At 43.3% G+C, this 11,821-nt stretch overlaps 1 protein-coding gene across 2 annotated transcripts in view; it reads right to left on the minus strand.

The window, feature by feature from the left end:
• LOC110530258 (heterogeneous nuclear ribonucleoprotein L-like) overlaps positions 1-10,681 on the minus strand; it is a 65,883-nt gene extending 55,202 nt beyond the window's left edge. For both annotated transcript variants that reach the window (XM_036986453.1, XM_036986443.1), the window contains exon 1: positions 10,288-10,681. In XM_036986453.1, the coding sequence (XP_036842348.1) occupies positions 10,288-10,491 (204 nt within the window). In that variant the 5' untranslated portion in view covers positions 10,492-10,681. The remainder of the gene's footprint in view (positions 1-10,287) is intronic.
• Positions 10,682-11,821: the final 1,140 nt, after the last annotated feature.

Here is an 11,821-nt window from a genome sequence, read left to right on the forward strand (position 1 = left end):
AAGAAATAAATATAGTAGCCCTAGCCTATAGAAAGCTGATGGGATCCTCCTCTTTTTATTAGCGGCCATCACTCTGAGGAACAACACTCCCTATATGTTGCTCTGTATTCCGATCTTACGAGGGGAATGGAGACTTGTCACTTGAGTGTACATCAAGCAAGTTTACTTTCTCCAGCAGTGAGGAGGGAGTAGAGAGAAAAGCCTAGACACACAGACACATAGACACAGACAGAGGACTCCACATCATAAACACAATGAACAGACCAGGCAGCATGATAGGTAAACTTCAAATCAAATCAAATCAAATGTATTTGTCTAATGTGATTCGACATTTAAATTAGATGCTGTTTGCCAAATATGCTTCATAGGTAATGTTTTTATTTTTAGGCATATCAGATTCATCCCAATTCAACCTGGACTCAGAACATTTAGTATTATTCTATACGGAAATCTGAGACACTCCATTTAGTATAATATGTTATGTTTCGTATGGTATGTATTCATTTGTGGATGTCCATCATCCATTTTGTATGATATGTTCCGAATTTGCAAAGTGTATGATCAAATCAAATCAAATGTATTTGTCACATACACATGGTTAGCAGATGTTAATGCGAGTGTAGCGAAATGCAATTCCAAAACTACTACCTTATACACACAAGTGTAAAGGGATAAAGAATATGTACATAAAGATATGAATGGGTGATGGTACAGAACGGCATAGGCAAGATGCAGTAGATGGTATCGAGTACAGTATATACATATGAGATGAGTAATGTAGGGTATGTAAACAAAGTGGCATAGTTTAAAGTGGCTAGTGATACATGTATTACATAAAGATGCAGTAGATGGTATCGAGTACAGTATATACATATGAGATGAGTAATGTAGGGTATGTAAACATTATATTAAGTAGCATTGTTTAAAGTGGCTAGTGATATATTTTACATCAATTTCCATCAATTTCCATTATTAAAGTGGCTGTAGTTGAGTCAGTGTGTTGGCAGCAGCCACTCAATGTTAGTGGTGGCTGTTTAACAGTCTGATGGCCTTGAGATAGAAGCTGTTTTTCAGTCTCTCGGTCCCTGCTTTGATGCACCTGTACTGACCTCGCCTTCTGGATGATAGCGGGGTGAACAGGCAGTGGCTCGGGTGGTTGTTGTCCTTGATGATCTTTATGGCCTTCCTGTGACATCGGGTGGTGTAGGTGTCCTGGAGGGCAGCTAGTTTGCCCCCGGTGATGCGTTGTGCAGACCTCACTACCCTCTGGAGAGCCTTACGGTTGTGGGTGGAGCAGTTGCCATACCAAGCGGTGATACAGCCCGACAGGATGCTCTCGATTGTGCATCTGCAGAAGTTTGTGAGTGCTTTTGGTGACAAGCCGAATTTCTTCAGCCTCCTGAGGTTGAAGAGGCGCTGCTGCGCTTTCTTCACGACGCTGTCTGTGTAGGTGGACCAATTCAGTTTGTCTGTGATGTGTTCGCCGAGGAACTTAAAACTTACTACCCTTTCCACTTCTGTCCCGTCGATGTGGATAGGGGGGTGCTCCCTCTGCTGTTTCCTGAAGTCCACAATCATCTCCTTTGTTTTGTTGACGTTGAGTGTGAGGTTATTTTCCTGACACCACACTCCGAGGGCCCTCACCTCCTCCCTGTAGGCCGTCTCATCGTTGTTGGTAAATATGCCTACCACTAGTGTCGTCTGCAAACTTGATGATTGAGTTGGAGGCGTGCATGGCCACACAGTCATGGGTGAACAGGGAGTACAGAGGAGAGGGCTCAGAACGCACCCTTGTGGGGCCCCAGTGTTGAGGATCAGCGAGGTGGAGATGTTGTTACCTACCCTCACCACCTGGGGGCGGCCCGTCAGGAAGTCCAGTACCCAGTTGCACAGGGTGGGGTCGAGACCCAGGGTCTCGAGCTTGATGACGAGTTTGGAGGGTACTATGGTGTTAAATGCTGAGCTGTAGTCGATTCCTCTTGTCCAGATGGGTTAGGGCAGTGTGCAGTGTGGTTGCGATTGCATCGTCTGTGGATCTATTTGTGCGGTAAGCAAATTGGAGTGGGTCTAGGGTGTCAGGTAGGGTGAAGGTGATATGGTCCTTGACTAGTCTCTCAAAGCACTTCATGATGACGGAAGTGAGTGCTGCGGGGCGGGGCGGTAGTCGTTTAGCTCAGTTACCTTAGCTTTCTTGGGAACAGGGACAATGGTGGCCCTCTTGAAGCATGTGGGAACAGCAAACTGGGATAAGGATTGATTGAATATGTCCGTAAACACACCATCCAGCTGGTCTGCGCCATTAAGAAAGACCAGGAAGGATACCTCCAGAAATACATGTTATCTGTGAATTGAACAGAGTAATCTGCATAAGGGGTCATTGTGGAGTCGAAGGTTGATGCGAAACTTATAATGATATACTTTCATACACAAACTAATTAAACACACACAAATACATAAACTCATTCAAACACACGCAAATACACAAACTATGAACACATGCAAATACACAAACTAATTAAACACACACAAATACACAAGCAAATTAAACACACACAAATACACAAGCAAATTAAACACACACAAATACACAAACTAATTAAACACACACAAATACACATCAAATTAAACACACACAAATACACAAGCAAATTAAACACACAAATACACAAACTAATTAAACACACACAAATATACAAACTATGAACACATGCTGGACATACACATATAATCACACAAAATCACAATGTCAGCCAGTGCCTTTATCAATCCTTCTTTTCTACTCGCTGCAATTGCCGTGACTGATGTGAGCAGCTGCAAACCCTGAAGCATGTGATCACATGGTGACGGTCTAAAACACAATAATTGACCAAAACAAGGAGCATTGTTCCTAGTACTCTAAAGACAGCTTCTACGTAAGACCCAGACTTCTAAAGCGCAGAAATACCTTTAGACTGTTAACTCAATCACATGGAATGAACAAAATGTGAGTAACAGGCATAGAACACTAGAATCATAGCACTCGCACACACACATGCACACACGCACCTTCTCAGCATGCACACACACACACACACACACCTCCCTACGACACACAACATATACTGAACAATACAAATGCAGCATGCAACAATTTCAACAATTTTACTGACTCACAGTTCATTTAAGGAAATCCGTCAGTTGAAATAACCCTTTACATGCTGCTTTTATATTTCTGTTCAGTATAGTTCTACATTAAGGGCATAGGGCAGACCGCACATACACAGTTCACTTCAACACCTCCTAACAAACAGGGTCTCAACAACATTAACATTTAAATCAAACTCATGGAAGACCCCAGGAAGATTAGCTAACTTTACAACGTTAGCTGATGGGGATCCTAATAAAAACATATATATATATATATTTTTAAATCAACAGGTTACTTTGTGGGAGAGCACAGCTAATAAAAGATGGTGAGCACACTTAGTGAAATAAAATTACAGACACAACACACGCAGTCACCAACACACACACTATACACACACTCAATTCTTTCTCAGTTTGAAAAATAATTCAATTCGCACATCTCCAAAAGAGCCAGTGGGAAATCGAACACATATTTGCACTGTTCTTCTGGCAACAGTGGAAGACTTGAGATGCTGTAGGAGAAGTCAGGAGGTCATTTCACAGCCTAAAGGAGGAAAGCTGGAGACATATGAGAACAAAGTTCCCTCTCACATTCTCTCTAACCTAACAGTTGGGGGAGAAGAGGAGAGAGAGGGAGGAAGAAGGGAGGAATGGAAGCTAGAAAGCTGGAGTCTGTCACTGAGTAAATTCCCTGGGAGGAGGTTGTAATGGGAGGCTTTCTACAGAGTGGTCTGTAAGCAGCAGGAGGCTTCACACACACAAACACACACTGTCAGCACTGCTAGAATTACCTAGTTTGGAGCGCCTTTATCAAAATAACCCCAGCTTAAAAAGAACAACTTGAAATTGATATCTTTACCTTTATGGGGTTTTTTTCAACCTTTGACCCTTTGTTGTGCCTTGGATATGACTTAAAATGTTTAATATATTCTGGCACATGAGGTAGGCTACAATGTTTACACTGGTAAATAGGCTATTGAGTCAAGGTCATTAGGTCACTTACCTTTTACACACAAACTAAACAAATACACAAAACTACACCACTGAACAAACCATACACACATAACCACATTCACACTACAAAACCATGCACTCGTGCTCAGCCGTCATCAAAACAGTGCTTACAGTGGAAATCAAACAAGACATCCAACTGCATAAATTCAAATGTGCTTTAATGATGTCTTGAAATAATATTGTTTTTCGCTAATCTCAGAAATCGGGTTTTGATTTGGAACAGTCTAGTTGTCTCTTCCACAGACTTTCAGACAACTTGAAGAGGTGCTGTGCTTGTCTTCTCTCTTCTCTACTGGGTGCAGAATGTCTCAACTAGGGATGTGCACGGTTATTCCAATATTCCAATATCTGACGGGTATTAGAATTCGAATTGTCTGACAAATAAAATATTGGCCTTATTTTAACACTGAATAAGATTTTTTCTAAATTAAATTGAAATATAAATTTGACAATTTTAAATACAAGGATATACCATGACATTTCAAATTATTAATTTAATAAAACTACAAACTTTTCAGTGCAGATTTTATGACGTGTGCCCCATTAAAAGACCGGTAGCCTTCACGTATGTAGCTTGTTGTTTATGTTGGCCAATTGATGCGCCAAAGAGGCTCAATGTGTAGCAAGTGGAGTGGCGTCAGTAATGCAATGCAAGAATAAATACAATTTGTGAATTAAAGGTTAGCGAAATTAGAAGGAGTAGGATACAATGATCAACCAACAGTAGGCTGTTGTTTTATCTGAATGGGGTTGGAGAGAAAGCGCAGCATATGGGCCTCAATTAGCCTAGCTAGCTATAGCTGGCTAGCTAGCTTCTCTAGGCTTCTCCAGACAAGACAGGCACTGTTATATGAGATGATAAATAACATTGTGGTTGCTACAAGTTAGCTCGTCTTGGCTGTAGCCGAGTTGCCTTGGCTGCATCTCTCTCTCCCCCTCCTTCTGTTCGCTCCCATACGATCACACGCTGGCCCCTCCGCAGCTGCAGCAATAGAGCGCCAGCCTCTATCCCTCGTGCAGCAGTGCTCATGTTAAAACTTAAGTAAAAAAAAACAACATATGTATTTCGACAAAAATTCATGATAGTATTTGAATAGTGAAATTATTTTAAACCCCCCTTCTGTTTGTTTGTAGCTTAATCTCTCCCTTCGTCAGGAGTCTCTTTTCCATCGTCTTCAAAGACGGTTTAATATATAAATACATTCTATGCCACAGGCTCAAACACCATTTTTAAACGTATTTTTCTAATCGTTTAGGTGTGACATTTCGTCATGGACTTGTCTGTCTCTGTCACTGTGCCGATGGGGAAACCATTGACTTACTGTATACAAAAATGTTTTATAGCCCCCTCTCTCTAAAACCTTTCTCTCTCTCTTTCTTTATCTCTCGCTGTCTCTCTCTATCGCTTTATCACTCTCTGTCTCTCTCCCTCTATGTCTTTATCTCTCTCTCTCCAGCCCACGGCTGGTTTTCAGTAGCAGTCCCAGCTGTCATATTACCAGTAGTGATGATTCAGAAGACACTCTGCCCTCTCAGGAGGTCACCCCCAGCCTCAGTCCATTTTATCCTGTCACCCTGCATCACACAGCAGCACCCAGTCCACTCACACACACACAAACCTGGTCTGTCTGCAGTCCATGCTGCCTGCAAGGTCGCTCTCACAAACACATGCGCACGCATGCAGGCACACGCACATACAAACACACTCACACACACAACGAAACACATCAGCAATGAGGAGAGGTCCCAGCACTATCTGCTGCCTGCATACCAGATTAGAAAATTAAAATCAATATGCAATTTCTTAGATATCCACATAACTGTTTATGGTGGGACCAATCCCATTAAAGCACATGGCAGGACGGAGAAAAATAAATTGTCATCATGTCAAATTCCAGGTGTTAACCATGCACAAACTCAGCATCAGCATCCAGCACTCAGATATCAGGTAGGCCTTTATGCTACCTAATTGGGCAGCCTGGTCTCATAGACTAGACGTAAAATAGTAAATGTAAATCCTCCGAGACCCAAATTAGTATGATATGTCACGTTTAATGCAAACATCTAGCAACCCAAAGGTTACTCGTTCGAATCTCATCCCGGACAACCAATAACGTGAATGTCTAGCAACCCAGAGGTTGTGTGTTCGAATTGCATCAAGGACAACTTTAGAATTTTAGCTAATTAGCAACTTTGCAACTACTTACTACTTTTTTAGCTACTTTGCAACTATTTAGCATGTAAGCTAACCCTAAACCTAACTTTTTAGCTAACCCTTCTCCTAACCATAACCATAACCCTTTAACCTAACTCCTACCCTTAACTCTAACCCCTAGCCTAGCTAACGCCACAAGTTGTGGATAAGCGCCAGTATAGAGTCAAAGTAGAGTCGCACGCAATTCAACGGCTCAGACACAAGAGGTATGTGGCAGGGTCTACAGTCAATCACAGATTACAAAAAGAAAACCAGCCCCGTCGCGGACCAGGATGTCTTGCTCCCAGACAGACTAAATAACTTTTTTGCCCGCTTTGAGGACAATACAGTGCCACTGACACGGCCCGGAACCAAAACCTGCGGACTCTCCTTCAATGCAGCCGATGTGAGTAAAACATTTAAACGTGTTAACCCTCGCAAGGCTGCAGGACCAGACAGCATCCCCAGCCGCATCCTCAGAGCATGCGCAGACCAGGTGGCTGGTGTGTTTACGGACATACTCAATACAATCCTTATCCCAGTCTGCTGTTCCCACATGCTTCAAGAGGGCCACCATTGTCCCTGTTCCCAAGAAAGCTAAGGTAACTGAGCTAAATGACTACCGCCTTGTAGCACTCACTTCCGTCATCATGAAGTGCTTTGAGAGACTAGTCAAGGACCATAACACCTCCACCCTACCTGACACCCTAGACCCACTCCAATTTTTTTACCGCCCAAATAGTTCCACAGATGACGCAATCGCAACCACACTGCACACTGCCCTAACCCATCTGGACAAGAGGAATACCTATGTGAGAGTGCTGTTCATCGACTACAGCTCAGCATTTAACACCATAGTACCCTCCAAACTCGTCATCAAGCTCAAGACCCTGGGTCTCGACCCCACCCTGTGCAACTGGGTACTGGACTTCTTGACGGGCCGCCCCCAGGTGGTGAGTGTAGGTAACAACATCTCCACCCCGCTGATCCTCAACACTGGGGCCCCACTAGGGTGCATTCTGAGCCCTCTCCTGTACTCCCTGTTCACCCACGACTGTGTGGCCATGCACGCCTCCAACTCAATCATCAAGTTTGCAGACGACACTAGTGGTAGGCATATTTACCAACAACGATGAGACGGCCTACAGGGAGGAGGTGAGGGCCCTCGGAGTGTGGTGTCAGGAAAATAACCTCACACTCAACGTCAACAAAACAAAGGAGATGATTGTGGACTTCAGGAAACAGCAGAGGGAGCACCCCCCTATCCACATCGACGGGACAGAAGTGGAAAGGGTAGTAAGTTTTAAGTTCCTCGGCGAACACATCACAGACAAACTGAATTGGTCCACCTACACAGACAGCGTCGTGAAGAAAGCGCAGCAGCGCCTCTTCAACCTCAGGAGGCTGAAGAAATTCGGCTTGTCACCAAAAGCACTCACAAACTTCTGCAGATGCACAATCGAGAGCATCCTGTCGGGCTGTATCACCGCTTGGTATGGCAACTGCTCCACCCACAACCGTAAGGCTCTCCAGAGGGTAGTGAGGTCTGCACAACGCATCACCGGGGGCAAACTAGCTGCCCTCCAGGACACCTACACCACCCGATGTCACAGGAAGGCCATAAAGATCATCAAGGACAACAACCACCCGAGCCACTGCCTGTTCACCCCGCTATCATCCAGAAGGCGAGGTCAGTACAGGTGCATCAAAGCAGGGACCGAGAGACTGAAAAACAGCTTCTATCTCAAGGCCATCAGACTGTTAAACAGCCACCACTAACATTGAGTGGCTGCTGCCAACACACTGACTCAACTACAGCCACTTTAATAATGGAAATTGATGGAAATTGATGTAAAATATATCACTAGCCACTTTAAACAATGCTACTTAATATAATGTTTACATACCCTACATTACTCATCTCATATGTATATACTGTACTCGATACCATCTACTGCATCTTTATGTAATACATGTATCACTAGCCACTTTAAACTATGCCACTTTGTTTACATACCCTACATTACTCATCTCATATGTATATACTGTACTCGATACCATCTACTGCATCTTGCCTATGCCGTTCTGTACCATCACCCATTCATATCTTTATGTACATATTCTTTATCCCTTTACACTTGTGTGTATAAGGTAGTAGTTTTGGAATTGCATTTCGCTACACTCGCATTAACATCTGCTAACCATGTGTATGTGACAAATACATTTGATTTGATTTGATCATACACTTTGCAAATTCGGAACATATCATACAAAATGGATGATGGACATCCACAAATTAATACATACCATACGAAACATAACATATTTTACTAAATGGAGTGTCTCAGATTTCCGTATAGAATAATACAAAATGTTCTGAGTCCAGGTTGAATTGGGATGAATCTGATATGCCTAAAAATAAAAACATTACCTATGAAGCATATTTGGCAAACAGCATCTAATTGAAATGTGGAATCACATTAGCCTATTGTCAGGTGTTCACTGTTCACGTTCTTAGCTACAGGTGGATGTGTGGACCACTGTGGATGTTGTTGTTGCTCGTCCATTTGATGTAGAAACATTATTTGGGAGAGAGCACAGATAAGGTGCGTGCTCCACCGCAGGTTGTGACATCAGGCAGCTGAATCTGTCTTGCCGGTGGCAGACTCGTAGCTTTTCCATGGTGATAAGGGGAAAAGCCGATCAACGGACTAAAGATCTGCACTGCCTGAGGTAGCAAAGACCAAAACACTGCATAGCTAATCTAGATAATGCGTTCAATGCCTCCCCAGGCCAGGACCGGTTTATGATAATCTGCGGAGAAAATGTAGCAGAGATACGGACACAGAGCAGGGAGCTGGTTTCGCTTCCCACATTGCTGTTTGTTGTTGATCTCAAAGCAAGGCATGCTGGGCTGTATTCTGCACCCCGCGGAGGTTGAAGTGAGATAAATCAGATCTAAAACATCAGGATTCTCAGTTTCACTGGACAACTCAGTAGACTGGTTTACAATCCAAAGACTCAGTTCCCTCTTTTACACGCCGGGGTCCACTTCTCTTCTGCAGGGTTAAACGTGTTTCTGTAGACTTATTATACGTTTGTAGACTATTTACTTTTAATTATACTAAACTACTCATATCATGGTAAAGTCTGTTGCAGGGCATGAGCAGTTCTTCACATAACTTCATTCCAGACATTAGACAACAGAAGTGAAGATGTTCCCATTCGCATCTGTAGCCTATCCAAAGTAAGCAACCCCAAAGACTAGACTATACTGACAGTGTAGCACAGTCTACTGACTATGTAAGCAGTGCAAATCACGTCATCATGTCAATATGTACTTTTACAAAAAGCAGTGGGTAGAGGACATTTCCTAAATGAATTGCTAATAACAGTGATATTAGGCCAAGTGACATCACTAACTTCACAAATGTCATTCAATATTCGTGACATGTCACTATCATAGTAGGCCTAAAACTACAGTAGTCAATGAGGGTTCAGTATGTTTCAACTCCTCTGTAAAGCACTTGCTTTTTCTGCAGTTTGATGTTATGCATCAATTGTCCAATAAATCAGTTATAATCCATGTAATTTGGATCATATTACAATCCCGTTTAACTTCAACACGTGGGCATCTAGTCTGAACACGATTTACACCTTGTCAGAGTAGAAAATAACTATAGGCTGCCCATACATTGTACGATGTTTACCTGGTGAGGGTACCCTACATGTGAAACAGCCTGTCAATAGACCTCTTGACTGCAAAGGGCAGACAGGTTATCAAACGCTGACGAACACAATGAATGAATAGCCTATATATAGGCTAGGCTAATATTTCAGTAGCAACACTGTCACCACTGTGTCACCATTGCCAAACAATCCTAGTAATGTTACGAAACATTGTAACAGATCAGATTCAGATATATATTCGATGGCCGCGCTTCCCTACCTACCCGTCTTGCAGGTCCGTATTTCGTTGTGGTCCACAGGGCTTTTTTCTCGGCTCCTACATTCTCTACATCTCCGAGCAGCCCTGCAGACTCCGAGTCTGAGTCCTCTCCCTCCTCCAGTTCCTCGCCCTCCTCCACCTCTGCCGTCTTCAGTCGCTTCGGCGCTCTCCCATACTCCCCTTCCTCGTATTCTTCAACAAGTGACATGGCTCTTCAGATGGACAGCGATTGAACCCTTCTTAATCTGGAGATAGAGCGTGAAGACGGACTAGTGGTGCGTCGAAAGTTCCCTCTCGTTCTTTTTTGTAAATGTCTCTGGCGTAGCGTGCATCAATGAAACCTGAATGTCCTTCTGTAAAGCGCCCTCCTCCGCGGTTCTGTACCAGAGAGCTGCCCAGAGAAGGTGAGTGGAGAGAACCCACCCAGCACGTCCGTCATTGGACAGTCTGTTCTTGCTACTTAGGAATACATCTACCGATTGGTCAGTCTTTGTGTGTCAACAGAGAAATCCTTCGCTCTCCAGTTTCCACATTATGCAGTAAAGAAGTACGCAGAAATGATTGCCGCTGCTCGAGCTGTCATATCTCCTGCGACAGAAATAATGTTTGAATTTGAAAATTGCAACATAATTGTGATACCATTGCAATTTTATTCCTAGCTAAATGTTGCTGACATCACTGATGATTCTTTGGGCCTTTTAAAGATGGGAGAAAATATCTGAAGTCCTGAAACAACTCTCCTGCCCCAAGTTATAGCTGCAGATATGAGAATCTCCTAAAAGTGCAGAAGAAGCCATTTTCCCCCAGTTGGGGAGATAACAATCACAACACCATCCACCTCCTTTGGTAGAGCATAGGCCTTCTACCAAACCAATCTCCCACAGAGCCACGGGCACCATCCTGGGACCCATTTTCAACACTTCCAGAAGTGTTGCCACAGCACCTGATAGTTGGTGCACATATTTGTGTTGCACCTGGTCAGGGATGGAATTTAAGAATTTGGAGAACTGGACAGACCTGACGAAGATCCGGTTCGGATCGAAACGTTGTCTGAAAAGTACTAGCTTTGGGCTAGTTTAATTTTCATATTTGCACCTGATATATGCATACTTTAGTCTATTGTCGGGTTCTCTAAAGTTCCCACTAAGATGCTAGACTTGAGTGCATCCAAGAGCTGAGAAGATCCTCCAGCTCAGTGGAACAGCCGTCCGCTCCATATTCTTACAGCCAGTGGTATATTGTTGAGAATCATAACTACAGTCAAGAGAAAGCCTTCTCACAGTACTAGACTAGTAGATGTGACTGAAATATGTTTATCTTTCTAACCAAGGTGGTAAATTGGCCTTTGGGCTTCCTGATTCTGCATTATGCTCAGATGAAACACACAATACCCAGTGTCCTCTGCTTAATCAATAGCTCTAAACAAAAGGTTCTGGATTCAGACTCTCTATACTTCAGGCTTGGGTGTGTCAGTTTCACAAGTACAGAAACCCAATATTTCCTTACCTTCTCAGTTTTATATGCTGTCCTTGTGCGCT

This window comes from Oncorhynchus mykiss, chromosome 1, assembly GCF_013265735.2.
Source record: "Oncorhynchus mykiss isolate Arlee chromosome 1, USDA_OmykA_1.1, whole genome shotgun sequence".
Classification (NCBI taxonomy): Eukaryota; Metazoa; Chordata; class Actinopteri; order Salmoniformes; family Salmonidae; genus Oncorhynchus; species Oncorhynchus mykiss.